At 34.9% G+C, this 17,298-nt stretch overlaps 4 protein-coding genes across 7 annotated transcripts; 2 read left to right on the top strand and 2 right to left on the bottom strand.

Moving 5' to 3' along the window:
* The first annotated feature begins 771 nt into the window (after positions 1-771).
* LOC142539450 (uncharacterized) lies at positions 772-2,624 on the top strand. 4 transcript variants are annotated; one of them, XM_075644924.1, is made up of 4 exons: positions 772-1,191; positions 1,839-1,997; positions 2,063-2,171; positions 2,252-2,624. In XM_075644924.1, the coding sequence occupies exons 1-4, from the start codon at positions 781-783 to the stop codon at positions 2,470-2,472; spliced, it is 900 nt and encodes a 299-aa protein (XP_075501039.1). In that variant the 5' UTR covers positions 772-780; the 3' UTR covers positions 2,473-2,624. The 4 variants fall into 4 exon arrangements, with proteins under 4 accessions (XP_075501039.1, XP_075501041.1, XP_075501040.1 ...); XM_075644926.1 differs by having other exon boundaries at positions 2,063-2,121; XM_075644925.1 differs by having other exon boundaries at positions 1,839-1,985.
* A 1,396-nt stretch (positions 2,625-4,020) lies between these two features.
* LOC142539451 (transcription termination factor MTEF18, mitochondrial) lies at positions 4,021-6,124 on the bottom strand. Its single transcript, XM_075644929.1, is given in 2 exon segments — positions 4,021-4,402; positions 4,404-6,124. Coding segments are annotated over 2 exon segments (1,827 nt in total). The 5' UTR covers positions 6,047-6,124; the 3' UTR covers positions 4,021-4,218.
* Positions 6,125-8,343: 2,219 nt separating this feature from the next.
* On the bottom strand, positions 8,344-11,049 carry LOC142539452 (actin-related protein 2/3 complex subunit 5A). Its single transcript, XM_075644930.1, has 4 exons — positions 10,896-11,049; positions 10,741-10,814; positions 10,201-10,300; positions 8,344-8,676 (listed from the first exon to the last, which is right to left on the bottom strand). Exons 1-4 carry the CDS (start codon positions 10,982-10,984, stop codon positions 8,541-8,543), a joined length of 399 nt encoding a protein of 132 aa, XP_075501045.1. The 5' UTR covers positions 10,985-11,049; the 3' UTR covers positions 8,344-8,540.
* Positions 11,050-11,249: 200 nt separating this feature from the next.
* LOC142539453 (uncharacterized) lies at positions 11,250-16,450 on the top strand. Its single transcript, XM_075644931.1, has 10 exons — positions 11,250-11,544; positions 11,668-11,773; positions 12,674-12,734; positions 12,826-13,121; positions 13,914-14,053; positions 14,363-14,437; positions 14,695-14,785; positions 15,188-15,391; positions 15,671-15,715; positions 15,961-16,450. Exons 1-10 carry the CDS (start codon positions 11,335-11,337, stop codon positions 16,047-16,049), a joined length of 1,317 nt encoding a protein of 438 aa, XP_075501046.1. The 5' UTR covers positions 11,250-11,334; the 3' UTR covers positions 16,050-16,450.
* The last annotated feature ends 848 nt before the right edge of the window (positions 16,451-17,298 follow it).

A 17,298-nucleotide genomic window follows, 5' to 3' on the forward strand; every position in this document is an offset into this window, starting at 1 on the left:
ATTGTTTTTTTCTTATTGATTTCAAAATTATCATTTTTGCTATGTAATTTGAATCATTTTCCTATTTATAATATCGGTTGATTTAAATTAACTTAAAAAAATAAAGTTTTTAAGTCATTACTATAAATGAATAAAATATAATAAAAAAAATACTATTTAGAGTAAATATATTATCGGTTGAATTTCAATTTTATTTCTAATTTTTTTATTATAGTTCTAATTTTTAAATATTATCTATTAATTTTCAATAACAACAAATTATAGATCAATATCGAATAAGGTAGGTTATATTAAAACAAGAATCGGGGAATTAAGACATACATATATTTATAGTTTTGATATATTATATTATTCACCTATTTTGTCGATCTCCGTGTCCATCAATAGGATGTCAATCTAGATCATTGCTCTTCGTGCACCTGTTGCTCCTTATTTTACACCGAATTACTAGTTTTCGGCAACTTCAATATGAAAACTTATATTTATCCGTGAAACGAGTTAACTTTATTCATATTTACAATGATAATTAATATTTTTATCATAAAAAATAATATTTTTTTACGAGTGGTTTCGTCTCACAAAATTGACTCGTGAGAACATTACATAAAAGTATGTGTGTACTTGGATACAGATTCTCCTGTGAACTTGAATTCAGTTATTTGAAATTATGGAGTTCAATAAATTTTTAAGATGTTTTTTATTGAATGAAAATTTGAGTAATTTTGTAATTAATTAAAAAATAGGAGGAGAACTGCAAATTGCTCGCGGTTTTCGAAAAAAATGAAGAAATGGAGGATAGGCGGAAGGCTGTTTGTTAATTGTCACCAAAACGACGTCGTTGTCTCTCTTAGAATTCCACGTGAGACTATGGAAGGCTACCCAAAACCACCTAAGTTGTTTCAAAACGTGGTGGTTATGCGGCATGGAGACAGGCTAGACAACTCCGACCCGGCCTGGATCACGACGGCGGCGCGGCCATGGGACCCTCCGCTTAACGATTCCGGCAGGGATCGGGCCTTTTTCACGGGTCGTAGTATACCAAGTAAGCTTGGATTCCCGGTTCAGAGAGTATTTGTCTCCCCATTTCTCCGATGCCTGGAAACCGCCAACGGAGTCGTCTCTGGACTGTTGGCCGTCACCGATAAGCGTAGAGACTCCATTGACAATGTAAATGGTACCTCCAAAATCAAGGTTAGAAGCCGATCGAGCTAATTTCTTTTGTTGTGAAACCATTGGAGCTAGCTGTCTGCTGTGAATTTTTGTCTTTTGTCATGGAGTTTTAGTTGCAAGTTCCATAGGACAAACTAAATCTATTATGTTTTATTACCAGAAGATCGATTTTCCCATTGACCAGCCTCGATTTTTTTCCCAAAAAAAAAAAAAAAAAAAAATTGGATCAGAAAAACAATTTTATTTATAGTTACTTTACAAGACGGCATTCGATCAAATTTGTGGGTCCTTCATGATGTAAATTTACGATCAACAGACAAGTTTTCATTTAATCATGTAGTGTAAACTTTCACGCGGATTGTTTTTCTTGAGAAGCGTCTTGATTCCGAATGGGAGAATTTTCTTGGAGGACTTTTCAAAAACGATCAAAATAATATTTTGATATTGAGGCATTTCCAGTTTAGGATTGTTTATCAAAGTTGTGAAAAAGGGTATTGAAATTTGTTTTAGCATTGATAGTTTCTTGTCAACAAATGTTGAGTTGAGTGCTTTGCTAATCTATTCGGATGACTCGAAAATGCTTCGCATCATTTCCTTCGCCGGCCCTCCATGGCTCGTAGCAATCTGTTCTCGAGCATGGCTTGATTCTTTCTGAAAATATTCTCCAGGTCTCTATAGAATACGGGCTGTGCGAGATGTTTAATCACATAGCCATTCGACGAAATGTTGCTCCCAATGATGGAATGTTTAGTTTCGAAATCTCAAAGTGTGAATCAGCTTTACCCACTGGCACAGTTGATCATAGTGTCGAACAGGTCTATGAGGAGGTAGCGATTTTACGCGCACTTTTGTTTTGTCTTGTGCTCAAAATGATTTCATTTTTAAAGTGCAGCTACCAAAATGGGAAGAGCCGGTAGGAGTCGCCAGGGCTCGATATCTTCATGTCATCAGGTCTCTTGCTGATAAATATCATTCAGAGAACTTGTTATTTGTGACTCATGGTAAACACAGGCAAATAGCTAGGTACATTTGTATGCCCTCCCACCTCTGCATATTTATTCATCACCACATTTTCTCTCAGGCGAAGGAGTTGGATGCGCGGTTACCAAATTCGTGGAGGACGTGGATATGGTATGCGAAGTTGATTATTGCGCGTATTCGCACTTGCGTAGACCGATCTTCTTAGATGAAAACGAGTCATTCAAAGCTGGAGACTTTACTGGTTTACCCGAAGGTCAAGTTGGCTTGAAGTACATCTTGTTGAACAAAGAATCCGATGGTTTCGAGGAAAACTATGAATAGGCATTCCCTTTTTGGATAAAAGGTTTTGAATTTGAAAATAGTTATTGTACTTTGGACTTCGATTGATTTTAATTTAGGACAATCTGTAATTCATTTACCTGATTTCACAATTTCTCGACATAAATTGAATTTAAAAATTGGGCCCTCGGACATTACGTTGTATTCAAATTTTTATTCTTCACCGATGAATGTTTTTCAAAATCAAATCCATGGAGTGTGGAATATGGACTCAAATGTAAAAAGGCAAATATTATAATAGTTAGATAGAAGATTTTATTACCATTACCTTTCAAGTTAAAAATTTCAGAAAAATCTCTCAAGGCAAAAACTTGTGTGAGACGATCTCACTGATCGTATTTTGTGAGACAAATCTCTTATTTGGGTCATCTATGAAAAATTATTATTTTTTATGTTAAGAGTATTACTTTTTATTGTGAATATCGGTAAGGTTGACCCGTCTCGCAGATAAATATTCGTGAAACTGTCTCACAAGAGACCTGCTCAAATTTCAATAACAATAAATTATTCCAGAGAAGCAAGAAAAAAAATAAAATAAAAACTAGTAGGAGAAAATAATTACCATTAATGAGAGAATGTCAACAATCTTTATAAAAATTTTCTTCAATAACTTTGGCGTTGTTAATTTTCTTATTTGATCAATTTCATCAACAAGCTCTAAATTTAGAGGCTAATTGTCAAGTAAAGCAAAGTAGAAGATCAACGAAATTAAAACCTTAAAACCATCTAAATAAATAATGAATCAATGAAATGGAATAGAATAGAAAAGGTCAACAAAGGCTAGGACTGATGAAAGGGAATTTTAGCGTAAAGAAAATATGAAATAATTAAGTTGATGTAATTTTATTACATAACACAGTAAATGTTAAAAGTCAAGTCTAAGAATAAGTTTTTGAAGGTCATATGAAAAGGTCATATGAAACCGTTTCACGAATTAATTTTGCGAGATGGATCTACTACACTCGTAAAAAAATATCATTTTCATGCAAAAAATATTAGTTTTAACTTAAAATATAGATCGGATCGATTCATCTCACAAATCGTCTAACAAGAAACCAACCAAAATATCAATCCCGTTGTAATTTATATAATTCGTTATTATTTTAGGGAGTGCTTGTATCACTAGAAAAATGATTCATAGTTTCCTAATCAATTAGCCGAACCGGAACGCCTACCCCTAATCACAATTTTTTAAGAAATATCCAAACATGTAAAACGCAGGAAGATTAAAAGGAAACACCCATATGTTGACAGTGACAGGTACAAACGACAGTTGATCCATTGGGTAGAAATCTACTGAACAGGCAAAAGATCCATACTTTTTTGTGGGGGAGAAGGGGCAAGAGGACCTCATTTTCATCAGCATTCAACTGAAATTCGAAGCAAGACACGGGGATCGATCGTTCATAAAGTTTAGTGTTGGATATACTGTACTTTAAAATCATTTTTAACATAATCAACCCATATTACGAGCACGGAAGTGCGGAGCTATGTTACATAAATAGGAAGCAAAATCTAACATGCATACCCCCCCTTATTATTTACAGTGCAGCCTCTAAACTTGAGTGCACGAAACCATCAGCATCATGGCTGCAAGTGCAGGCTGCCAAAGAAGATGAAGACAGATGATTCAGGCATATTACACAACTCAAACATCTTACCCACGAACATAGCTCGTGACAATATGGAAAAACCCAGATTTATGAACCAAATCGACCAAAACCATTTTCAACTAAGTTGGCTTCCAACTGTACTTGCACGTCCGTGGTTAGATATACTCCAAGCAATATGAACAAAATTGTGTCCCTGGCAGCAATATGTCATCAAGACAGCGGCTTTAAGGGACTGAATTCCAGAGGCAGGTTGCTTGCAATCTCTGATTAATGAGCTCTTTAGAAACTTTGTCGCTGCAGATACGAGAAATTCGAGCATGAAATGTTTTCTCACTCGTGGCTACTATGGTTGAGATGGAATAATCTTTTTCACAAAAGCCCTCTTCCACAAGCCACTTATGTAATTCATATCTCGGTCTGATTCTTTTCTCTAAGTCGTAACACAGATATCCCGGGAAAACATCGAGATACTGAAAAGAGGATCCCATATCTCTGCAAAGGAAATCAAGCTTTTGTTTAAGAACTGTTTCTTGCTGGTTAAGAATATTAGCGTGCTTCACCATTGCACAAAGGCTAGAATATTCGATTCCACAGTCAAGAAGATAATTAAACCGTTGCTGAAGTTGGCTGCCGCTGCTGTTTAATTGAACAAAGGCTTTCACCGCAAACTTATTCTCTCCAAACCCTATGCTATGAAGGAAATTCAGCTTACCCATTGAGTGGAAGTGCGTTCTTTTAGCTTGTATTTTTATCAAGTTGTTTTCATAAATCTCGTCCAAGCCCTCTTCCGAATGGCGAAGAGTGTAGGTACCAAACAAAGAATGATCCCCATTTTTCATTTTCTCAAAGAACCACTCCCCAAGATCTAATGACCTCATGACATTGGGCAGATTCGCTATTTTATTCCTACCAAAAACATGAGGGCACTTCTGCTCAAGAGATGTCAAATCCTTTCCTCTCAATCCAAAGTGCTCCAAAAATCCCTTCACCGAAATCACCCGTTTCTCCATATCAAAACCGAAAATTTCACTTCTAGAGAGAAGAAAGAGCCCAATTTCATTCTTCCTAACATTCAATTTACAAAAATATTCTATCTTTCTTACCAAAGCCTCTTCTGAGTAATCAACAAGAACCCCTTTACTCTTCCCTATCAACTCACCAACATTTCCAAATTCACAACCCAAGTCATAAATCACCCGAATTTTTCTGCAAACCTCGAGCATAGCATCCACAGTATCCTCCACAGAATCAGCTAGACCGTAATCAACAAACGCAATTTTCATATCCTCCAACAAATCATCCATCTCACCAGACAAAACTCGAGGCCACACCAAGCAAATACCAATCACATTAACACTACTAAGCCCATAACCATCTTTAATATCATTAAACCTCCTTTTCAAAACACATTTATCGAAATCGAAGATCAAGCATTCCTCTCTACACAACAAACCAAGTTTACACCAAGGAAAACCAATCCCCGCAAGAGCACAGGCAGAATCAAATTGCTTACAATCAGAAAGAAAGAAGTTCTTAGCAAGCATACAAGACAGAGGATTTCCATTTTCATCAACATTTAAGCCAATACTTTCCAAGAAAAGATCAAGCTCATTAACGGGATGGTACCTGAGGAAACGCTGAAATGTCTTGGAGAAAGTAGAAGGTGAAAAGGGAATTTTGGAGACAATTTTACAGAGAGAATGAGGGGAACTAGTGGCTATATTCTCCGCGTAGGCGAAGGGCATGGAGCGAGTTGTGTGCAGGTAGTCGATGAGGGCTGTTTGTGCTTCTCGAATGACTTTAGACCTGTGCCTCCATGGGAAATTTGAGAAGGGTTTCGGCAGCGTCGAGGTGGTGGAGAAGTGGCGAGACACTGTAATGGTGAAGACGGAGATAACGGTGGTCGTGGCGGCGATGGTGGCGGTAGCGAGCCGGAGGAGCATAGTCAGTCGGTCATTGCTTTGAATGCTAGAGGTTGGACAGAAATTTTGCCCCAAAACTTAAAAAATAGTGCGCTGCCAGCAAAACTTGTTTAGTTGCTTATTGCTTATTTTGCATATTAACTACAAATTTATAATTAATTTGATTATAATTTATCAAGTTTGAAAAATGATCGACAAACTATATACTCCAATATTAGATTAATTAGAAGATTTATAATATATTTTGATCCCCATAAACCCAACCAAACTCGGATCTGACTCCGATCCGAGCTTTGTAGCCCATTAATCAAAGTAACGGGTCCGTATTAAATACAATTAGGACCAAAGTAGAAGACTCAACCTACACATGGTCTGACTCATTTTTCTATTTGTTTGGGAATATTTCTGTCATGTAAAGTCTAAACATCCATGCACTCTGTTATTAAATAGCGGAGCATAGGGTTACCGAGCATCCAGGTTAAGAGCTCTCTGACCCGGATAGATATCTGAACGAAGATGAATAAAGTCATATTTGTATAAAACTCTTGAACTAATCTTCCATGATAAGAAAAGAATCATAAAAGGCAATGATATGCTATTTGAATTTACGAGATAACGAAAGATCAATATAATCTAATAGTCATGGTAACTTATTATCATACTGAAAACATTTCCATACTAAATTTATTGTCATGTCAGAAGTCTTACCATACAAAGTACCTAGTTTCGACTTTATAAATACTAAGTACTATTTGAACTTTAATTCATTCATTCATGACTTACACGACCACAATTATATTTCGGTTTTTTTAATTAATAATTTTAAAAATATTATGGCTAGAGGCGTTTTGCAGTAATACTACAAACGCCACGGGCAATAGCGGATGTGGCAAAAGTATTTTGCAGTGTCCTCTTAAAGAATCGACAGACGCTACTCAGCGTGATACCCGGAACTGAAATCCATTATTCATATATAAATAATATATTCTTATTTTTGTTCGTTATATTCAAAACCTTCACAAATTTCTAAATTTATTTGCCCCGTATTTCTTTCTTCCTTACATTTCTTCAATCCAAAATTATTCTACTAGTTTATTTAAATTTTCCATGTATCCGAAATTTCTTCTTCCAAATGGTAGAAATGCATTGATCATGTAATGCGATCATATACAAATTACCACCTTTAAAATACGATGATGATGACGCAAATCCCAACAAGTCGAGACATATATGTTGTCATTGATCAACTATATGTGAAACATCTATTCCAGTCACCTGGTCACCATCAATTGTTAGACCCCAAATTATCGAAATATCTTGTAATGTGACAGTTGCTTTACCACATCTAAAATGAAATATGTGTGTCTCGCGTCGATGTCATTCAACAAGAACGATAATCTAATGATTGTCAAATACTCAAAAACCACATTGTAAAACCCCATAAAATCTCATATGGTTTAAGTATGTAATGATACAATTGTGTAAATAATTTCTAACATATAACATTCAAACAAGATTGTCTAATCTCTTAACTCTTACGATATCATCAAATTGTTGATGACATATGTGTTGCTTGTAAATAGAGAATACTAGGATCTTCTGAACTTCGATTTTCTGTCATTCTGGAATAAGTTGTCAAAATAATAAATTAGTACAAAATATTCTAATAAGAAATGAAATAATACATAAAAAATAAAAATTAAAAAGTTATTAAGCATAAATAAAAATAATAATACAATATTTAATATACGTACAAAATAAAAAAAATCAATCTTACTTTTCATATAACAAATACTTGTTTTTGTATTGACAAATACTTGTTTTTCTTTTTTGTTTGATTATTTTACTCTTCATACGCTTTAAATATAATAAATATTTGAGCAAATTTCGATAAAATTATTGAACATGCAGCGTCTGCTTACACCTACAACTGATGTTGTAATGTAGTGAAAAGATGTAGTATCAATCGCAGCTGGACCCTACAATATTTGCAAGGTCCGTCACAAATAGTGGCGATTTACAGTAATACTCCAAAAACACTATTACTGCAAAACGCTACCATACACACTATTTTAAAATATTTTTTTGAAATTAATAATAAAAGAAAAACCTATTATATTCAAACTCCTAAGTTTGCTATTCGGATTGACTTAGCTTCAACTTGAGTGGCAAAAACACGTAATTGACCCTTAATTTTTATCCCTTAGCAAGTGGATATAATATATGATTGAAATTGTTACAATTAACAAATATACACATGCCTGAGCATTTTGTATTACAATTTGAGATACATTCTAATCTAATTGGTGTGTGTCTGCTAAAACCTCAAACTACTCAAAATAGCTTTGTTAGTATGACGCCACAATAGAGTAAACATCAAGTGAAGATTATGTCAAGAGTGAAAATGATGAATCTTAAACTTCAACACAAACTCGTGACAACAGAAGATTTAAATTCAAAGTGAAGAGTGTTTGTGCATTAAATACATGTCAACCAACATCAGGGTATTTGGCGTCTAAACAGTGTTTACTTTGTCAGCGAGAGATCGCAAAATGCATCCCAAACCAGCTCTCTCCGTCAGTTTTTCATGAATTCTTAAGCATTGATCGCAGGTGGGTCGATCTCCGGTGGACAAACCTCGATATAAATATCTATAAAAAATATTGCAGGTTTCTCTCATATCCCAACCAAAAAAATAATGGTATACAGCAACTAAATAAAACAACGGCAACAATTGCACATTATTGAGATGTAACACAAAAAAGATATCAATATCATCTGCCATGAAGTCAAGACCACTGATCAGGTGTATATTGATCGGAAGAAGTGGAAAACTAGCACTACCAAAATTCGATATTATAACATACACCTGCCCAGCCCTTCAATGGTGTTGGGGACCTCTACTTACATTCTGTAAATGTATTGGCAACAAAATCACAGTCCCTTAGTTGTAAAAATAAATTGCACGTGTCAGCTCCACGACTTCGACGAGTAATAGTGAATTTCTGCCTTTCAATTATCAACTCGTAAAGGAATAATGACTCTCTTTTCAAGAATAATTTTCGTTCTGTTTTATAGATTAGCAGTGTTTTTAAGTTATATAACAAACGAATAAGAGCTGTAAACACAAACCAAATGCAAAAAATTTGGAGAGAGAAAACCTCCAATCTCTTTACACGAAAAAACCTGTTAGCACTTCAGTATGGATATAATTAAAACTTTAGTAATCAGTTTCATTAATTTATCAGATATAAGAAAGGTAGAAGATAATATAAAATCCTCCAGATATAAGCAGTTAATATGAAGTCATCCAGCATTTTGACTTGGCGTTTTAGTTATACACAATTTTATAGATTTTTAGGCCTTGTGATTTTTGTGATGCAATTCCGACCCTAGGTGACGCCAAATTTCAACAATATCTGTTCGATATAAACCAGATTACAGTCATAAAATTTTCTGTTGGGAATTTCAAATGTAAAAAACATATGCCCTTCACAATAAAAATTAGCCTAATTGTCTAACCTAGATATCTACTTTCTTACACAAATATTTGAAGGCCAAATGACACACGGCCATAAAAACTTGTTCCTGTAGCAGCTAGCACGCATTCATCAGTCTATTCAGCACAAAAGTTAGGAGTCCTCACTGTCGCCTTGTCTCTCTACTACAAATTAATTTTTTTTTATTATCAGGGTAACTACCACAAATATATTCAAATATCCTCCAGTCAAGTTTGTTATTGAGATCAAAAAAATTAATTCAAAACGTACTGTGAGTTATTTTTTTCCGAAGAGACAATTGCTAAGTGATACAAATGCTGCAGTATCAAAATTGTACGATTGCATAGCAACAATATCATACATCATAGAATACTCTCCAAGTATAATGTTTTATTCTATTTCCATATGAACCAAACAGCCTGTAAATCCTCAAGACAAGATACTCCCAGGCAAATCTACAATTGAAATAAATTGAGCATTTTCAGAAACTGTCATGGAATAATCCCTAACATAGCAACCCAGAAATTTAGAATGAAAATTTTATACCAATTCATCATAGCATCAATCATCAAGAAAATCACTATTCAAAAAAATTTTACGGCCACAAAGCATAAATGTCTGAAAAAAAATGCACAGAAAAGGCCAACAGAGCGAAGAAAAGGGAGAATGACTTACTTCATTAGAATGTCATAGTACTCGGGATCGAGAGAAGAGAACAAGTTATCCACATCTTTTATTGCCATTATCGCCCGATGCACCACTATCCAATTTGCAGGACTTAAGAAATTAACACGAAAAAAAAAGATGAATCAATATACTTTCCCCCCAAACTACACAAGACCAACAACAACAAACACATAAATCAAACGTGATAATGCCAACTAATTTATAGCTATCTTAGATTATCAAATGAAACCATATATGCACTAATTGAAATACGAATCGAAGATATTCGATGAAGTCCCAAACTTGGCATTCGAAAAATCATCTAAAGCAGCACTATTAAAAGAAATTCACATCTACGTGAGAATGTCAAATCATATATAATCAAAAATTCCAAAACCCACAGCCAAAAAATAACTAAATCTATAAATTCACATATACTACGTAAGAATCTTGTATCACATAAGATGAACAATAGCAAAACCAATTCATCAATTCTCAACAAAATCACATCTACTCGATAATATAAAAGGAAATCATTCAAGTATATAACCTTACAACGCTCGTCCTTGGTCTTGGGAGGAGACCCTTCGAGAGCTGTCTTCAAAGCTTCCACTGGTTTATACCTATAATTCCAGCAAAAAGAAAAAAAAAATCACAAAAAAGACCCGATAATCTGTAAGAAAGTAGGTAGAATCAGATGCTACTGTTTGAGTAAGCTTTCGATTTTGCGAGACTTGTGCTCGATTCTGGTGATGATGGCTTCCGTGTTATCTGCTTCCACAAATTCCGCCATTTCTTATTATCAACACAACAGAGCAAATGAAGCAAAATCGCAGCAAATAACATTTCTCAGCTATTAATTACTAATTAATAAAATTAGAACAGAGTAATTAACTTTCCCCTATAATTAAATAAATATCCTCTTGTAGTAATTTTATTTAATTTGAATAAAATTAATTTTTTATTCAGTTTAAATTAAATTGTAACTACCTCACCCAAATCAACATCTATAGAATAAAAGACACCCAAATCAGCATTGTCGCATTGCTTAGAATGCGACTTTAAGCTATACTGTGCTGTAATGGCCGTGAGCAGTCTAAAGCCGTGATAAATTCATTCATTGTCAACGAAGTGTAATCTTCGATGGATGCACTTCTTCCTATTGTAGGATTCTCGGTGATAATTGGAGCTCTGATCGCATTTTTAATCTTTGGTAATTATTTTCGGAAGAAAAAATCCGAAATTCAGTCAATTGTGAGACCCGAAACGTTCAACCCGGATTTGAAGACGAAGCGAACGGTGCCCAAGAAGTTGCATCAGAAATTCCGTGCGCATTCTCATGCCGCAGATAAGGTAAAGAACAGTTTTTTTGCCCCTTTATTCTGGTTAAGTCTTGTGATTTTGTGCAAAGGTTTTGTGCAATTTGATCTGTGTAAATAGTTAGTTGTTTCTGTTATTGTGAAACGGGAACTACAGGATGCAAATAAGAAGCATCATCCGCTGGATTTGAATACATTGAAAGGGCATGGTGATGCAGTCACGGGGCTGTGCTTTTCACCTGATGCACGGAGTTTAGCGACTGGTGAATGGCTATTTATCCTTGATTTTACTTTTTACTGCTCTTTGTTACTCTGTACTCGTGGAAATATGTTTGCTGCCCCTGCCCTTTTGTTCAAAAATTATACTTTTTTATGGTTTGGTTATTTGTGCAATGTTGTTTGATTTCCTCCGTGGGTTGCAATTTTTCTGAGTTATTCTTTGTTAGTAAGAAGGAGGCTTCTATGGTTTCAGCTAAGTAGAGAAAATGATTAGCAGTGGAGTTTTTCCTTTTTCCTTGGTCTCCGATGGTTGAACGAGGTTCATATATCTGAAGGTGGTATATTACACAAAGCATTCATGACCTATTCTAGGAAAGTCAACTATAATATCAATCAGAACTAATCGATCAACTAATTTCTTGATTCTAATACATTCATCTAAAAAGGAAAAAGAATAGTACAGTATATTATGTACATGCTAAATATTTTAAAGAATAAATTATTTTACATTAGATTGTTTCAAAACTCCCTGATCTTTTTGTGTATCTGATGAAGATTTTGTCAATCTGTCGGATTTTTTTTAAAAAATTTTTGAATGTTTTTTATGAGTTTATGCTTGTGTGCTTTGTATGACATCCACTTGTTTGGGCTGTTGTTCAAGCATCAATTCAAAAAAGAAAAAACCTCCGGTGATGTGATTAATATCCCAGGAGCACTGTTCTCAATCTGCATGGTTGATTCCGAGTATCTCTCACTTCACCGTGCTATTGGATATCGCCAAGTGTTTTTTATTATAGGAAAGTTTCTATCGGTGTTGTTTGGGATTGGGGACTACTGTTTTTCGGTCTTTTAACTCGTCTAGAGTTCTGTCATTTCTGACTTAGAATCTTGGTCTGGTCGAAGTCGTCAAGTTATTGAATAGTACCTTATAAATTGTTTGCCAGCTTGTGGAGATGGTGTTGTCAGGGTGTTCAGGCTGGATGATGCTTCAAGCAAAAGTTTCAAGTATGAATCCTGCTACCATTCTCGTGAACTGTTCCTTAGCACAAGCCTCATAATTTAGTATGGTCTTATTATTCATGTTATATAATTTTAGGTTTCTGAGAATAAACTTACCTGCTGGAGGTCATCCAACTGCAGTTGCATTTTCTGATGATGCATCCTCTGTGGTAGTGGCTTCCCAAGCACTTTCCGGATCATCTTTGTACATGTATGGAGAAGAAAAGGCAAAAACAACTGATGCACAGAGGCAACTGACAAAACTCCCTCTCCCAGAAGTCAAATGGGAACTTCATAAAGTTCATGAAAATAGGGCCATTCTCACTCTAATTGGAACTAAAGCGACGCATGGAAGCGCTGATGGAAATGCACTTATTACATCGTGTTCTGAAGGTATCTTTTTATGTATGTGTTTTTAATTAAGTTGCTGCACGATTTTTATTGTAACTCCTAGAAACACTCACTACCACGGCACTCTTCCAATGTTGTTAATAACTTGGTTATTTTTTCCTGTGCAGTATAACTATGTTGCTTCATAAGATTGTTATTGACCTGGGGAGACGTAGATAGAATGCATTATTAATTTCCAACAAGTGCGTTGTCAGAATTTTTAGTTCCTCTTTTTTCCTTTGCTCGTGTCTATGTAAAGCATTAATTGGCCTGGCCAACACAAATTAGTGAAGAAATATGGAATGATATTTATTAGAGTGGGTGGTTTTGGTGTCCTCAAATAACCTTATATAAATAATTTAACTCCACACATATATTAACAAAAAAGGGATTATAAAAGGAAAGTAGTTGGTTGGAGTTGGGTTATTAATTATTCTGATTTCTCTTGTTTAACTAGCTTTTCTAGGAAATTGAAGGAAGTACAACTCCTTGTACAGAGGCAACTCTGGTAAAATTATAGCATATCATATATATTTGATATATATTAAATTTGTATTATTTTGATTTCGTTCTTATTTGCTTGGCAACTTAGTCATTTCTCTGCTAAATCATTTCGGGGTCGTAACATATTACCATATATATTTTCCTATGGGACAACTTTTGCATTTGTGGTTGGCTAGTGCAGGATCGCGGAACTGTTTTTCTAGATATAATTCCACTCTTATGTTAAATAAGAAATTACTGCTCTCAAAATGATATTTCTGTGTGTTTTTAATTTACCTTTTTCCCCTTCAGGCACTGACATAAAACTCTGGCATGGAAAAACCGGGAAGCTATTGGGAACTGTTGATACAAATCAGCTCAAAAATACGATGGCCACTACATCTCCAAATGGGCGGTTCATCGCGGCAGCTGCTTTTACTGCAGATGTGAAGGTAATGTTATTTGTTCAGTCATGTGAACTTCATGACTAGTGCTGTGAGCAGTGATTTTTGTTTGTAGACATAAGTCCGCTTCATAACCATCCAAGTTTTTATCATAAAACTTCTCTGGGAAATGTTTGTATTCATGTTTTCACCGCGCTTTACTTTTTTATCCATCCCGTAGAAAAGAATTGCGTACATCACCTTATTTTATAGTGCAACTATTTCTTTTATTATCATTGAAAGTGTCACTTAATGGTAAGACATCTGAATTTTTGTGTGTCAAAACTTTCTTTTACCTGTATTAGCTTTATCTTACAGGTTTGGGAAATCGTGTATTCAAAAGATGGTTCAGTCAAAGAGGTTCTGAAAGTTATGCAGCTCAAAGGGCACAAGGTTGTATACCATCTTCATACATACTATATGTTATGCTTAATGCTTTTGTGCTTATTGTTTTTATTTGTTGGCTCATAGTTTATCAAAAGTGTCTTTTCAACTGGATTAAATGCATGCATTCATTCTCAATTTATATATTTTTTTATGTTAAATGCATTTTTGTTTCAGTTCAGTTTGTATGCTGGTTTCCGTAATAATCTTTATTGGCCAAATTTACTTGGTTCTGATGGTTTTAACTTTTTCGGGTGATTTTCTAGAGTGCAGTTACCTGGCTTTGCTTCGATCCAAAGTCGGAGAAAATCCTAACAGCGTCTAAGGATGGCTCAATGAGATTATGGAATATCAATGGTAGGATTAGTTTTGCAGTCTACGTCTGGTTTGATAAATTTTTGCTAATGAACCAACAAACTGTAGCATTTAGGTATTTAAGATTAAAATTAAGATTAAGAATATTATATACTTTTCTAGGTCTGTATTTTTGCCTTATATTCGTTGAGATTTATGGATGTGTTTCTTTCACCATAAAAAAGATAGATAGCTGAACCCATGCCAATTGTAAAATTAAATTGCCACAAAAAACCGTGTATTTTACAATGAGTGGTTTTGAAGCCAAGACTACTTGTTCTTTGACCATATATTTTGACCTTAAGTTCTTTGACCATTTATTGTTGACCTTAAGTTACTACATCTTTACTTTTAATGATAATTTGGAAAATAATATGTCTGCTGACTAATGGCTGTTACATGAAGTTCGGTACCATCTAGATGAGGATCCAAAAACTCTAAAGGTGTTTCCAATTCCTCTTCATGATGTAAATGGCACAACTTTGCCCTATGATCGCCTCAGTCTTTCTCCTGACGGAAAAATATTGGCAGCAACTCATGGTTCAACGTTGCATTGGCTATGTGCTGAGACTGGGCAGATTTTAGACACAGCTGAAAAAGCCCATGATGGTAAACCTTTTTTTCTATGGTTCTAACTTTTATTTTTCGTTTTATTATGCATTGCATAGTTTGTATCCTAGGTTTTCCTATTTGTAACTTCTTGAAATAGCAGTACCATTTTATCTTTTCCAAGTTCTATTTCACGCAGTCTTCAACCTTGAATTATGCACAATGGAAGTTTTTATCTGTTGCGTATCAGTCAACTTCCAAAGTATAATCATGCACAAAAAAGCCTTGGTATTGTTTTTTTTTCCATCAAATATTTGATTCAATCATTTTTTAACGCAGGTGATATTTCAGACATGTCGTGGGCACCCACATCTATTCCAACAGGTTGGTACTTGATGGATGTTCTTTTTTGTTGTTTGCTATCATTCACTTTTTCTCAAAAATAAAAGCTGGTATTTCCTCGAATCTTTAGACGAAAAGCCTCTGGGTTTTTTTGGGAGAAACCACAATGTGTTATTTAGAATCTTTATGGTTCCGACACAGAGGAAGCTTTTTTTTTTTTTTTTTGGTACTTGCAATTTATACATATATATAGATTTACCCTTGTTTTTCTTGTGCTATATTTGTAGAAAATAATAAGCAGCAGCTGGTTCTAGCTACGGCCGGCATTGACAAGAAAGTGAAGTTGTGGGCAGCCCCACCTTCTCCTCCCTCTTGAGAGAAACGTGCCGGTGGACTGTTCCTGCTAATATCATGGAAACGTAAGCAGAAGGCAATCATATTTATACATACTCGTGTCAAAAGTTTTTTTCAACGGAAGATCACAGGCTTTAATTCTTCCGCCATCGCCTTCAGAAGAAGGCCGAAGTGTTCGAGAGCAGATCCAGACTTCTAGAAAATTTTGAGCTACTAGTTTGACTCAATACTTTTGTTTACACTCGAAAAGATGGCGAGCTTATGACTTCTGATCTCAGGAGATCGTTTTCGCGGTGCCTCAACGTAGCTCATGTTTGCATAGACTGTATCCAAAAATGTTGCGTTGTGAAAGCAATTTTAAAACATTGAATTTCTCTTAGAAATGCTCGTGTTTAAAAGCAAATCATAAATCTCATAAATTACATTTATATAATCTTATACATTTATATATCAGGAAATGGTATTCTACATAGATGATACATGAAAGACAGAATTTCATTCCATCAGCTTCTCCCTCCTTTTTTCCCGTCGCGATCATGAAAAATCACCACAAAACTCTTCAATCCTGCATAGTTCGACTTTGCTAGTGCTCGACGCTCGTAACGCCGATTTAAATCATCCCATAGATGAGGAGTAATTAAATGTCCCATGCTGAAAGTCCATTTTCCGTTTGTATTTCGTTAGAAATGATAAATTTAATAAAATTAAATATCTTACATTTTGTTTTTGAAAACAAATATCTTACTATTAGAGTGCTGAAAGATTTGGCATAATGCTTTATGTGGACGACAATCGTCTCTAAGATACAACGACTTCAAATCGAGTGAATGCAGCATCATAATAGTGAACAAAAATATGCAGAGACTTTCAAGTAGGAAATGAACGAAAAGAAAATGCAGCAAAGATATCGAAGTTCTGATCAATGCAGATGGATGGATTATTTATAGTCTATTCACCAGTTGCAGAGAAGGAACATGACCTTCTGTGATAGACCAAGGCACACAGTTTGCGAAAATAAAAAATTATTTTCCAAATAAATTAATTAAAACAGTCAAGAAACCTCACCTCACCGAGCTGGCTTGTGCGCATGTGTTTCACTGAGACCCAGCCTATCAGCATCTTCCCTTTTTCAAAAACTTCCATTGCTCCTAAGAGCCCAATCTCATAGTTCAAACTTAGATCTAATAAGTAGGATAAGACTTGGTTTGACTTCCAATGTAGGACAACACCATGTTCCATTTCATTCAATATTCCAACAACATCATCCTCCG

The sequence above is a fragment of the Primulina tabacum genome, chromosome 3, assembly GCF_025594145.1.
Source record: "Primulina tabacum isolate GXHZ01 chromosome 3, ASM2559414v2, whole genome shotgun sequence".
In the NCBI taxonomy this organism is placed as follows: Eukaryota; Viridiplantae; Streptophyta; class Magnoliopsida; order Lamiales; family Gesneriaceae; genus Primulina; species Primulina tabacum.

Bases quoted from the DNA above. Each gene is read 5' to 3' on its own strand.
- LOC142539450 (XM_075644924.1), top strand. From the start codon at position 781: ATGAAGAAATGGAGGATAGGCGGAAGGCTGTTTGTTAATTGTCACCAA. The intron at 1,192-1,838 runs GTTAGAAGCCGA...AATATTCTCCAG, and splicing joins ATGGTACCTCCAAAATCAAG to GTCTCTATAGAATACGGGCT. The intron at 2,172-2,251 runs GTAAACACAGGC...ATTTTCTCTCAG, and splicing joins CTTGTTATTTGTGACTCATG to GCGAAGGAGTTGGATGCGCG.
- LOC142539452 (XM_075644930.1), bottom strand. From the start codon at position 10,984: ATGGCGGAATTTGTGGAAGCAGATAACACGGAAGCCATCATCACCAGA. The intron at 10,301-10,740 runs TTATATACTTGA...ATTTCTTAAGTC, and splicing joins CAAGGACGAGCGTTGTAAGG to CTGCAAATTGGATAGTGGTG. The intron at 8,677-10,200 runs GTAAGTCATTCT...TATTTTTTATAG, and splicing joins TACTATGACATTCTAATGAA to ATATTTATATCGAGGTTTGT.
- LOC142539453 (XM_075644931.1), top strand. From the start codon at position 11,335: ATGGATGCACTTCTTCCTATTGTAGGATTCTCGGTGATAATTGGAGCT. The intron at 12,735-12,825 runs GTATGAATCCTG...ATATAATTTTAG, and splicing joins GCTTCAAGCAAAAGTTTCAA to GTTTCTGAGAATAAACTTAC. The intron at 14,438-14,694 runs GTTGTATACCAT...GTGATTTTCTAG, and splicing joins TGCAGCTCAAAGGGCACAAG to AGTGCAGTTACCTGGCTTTG.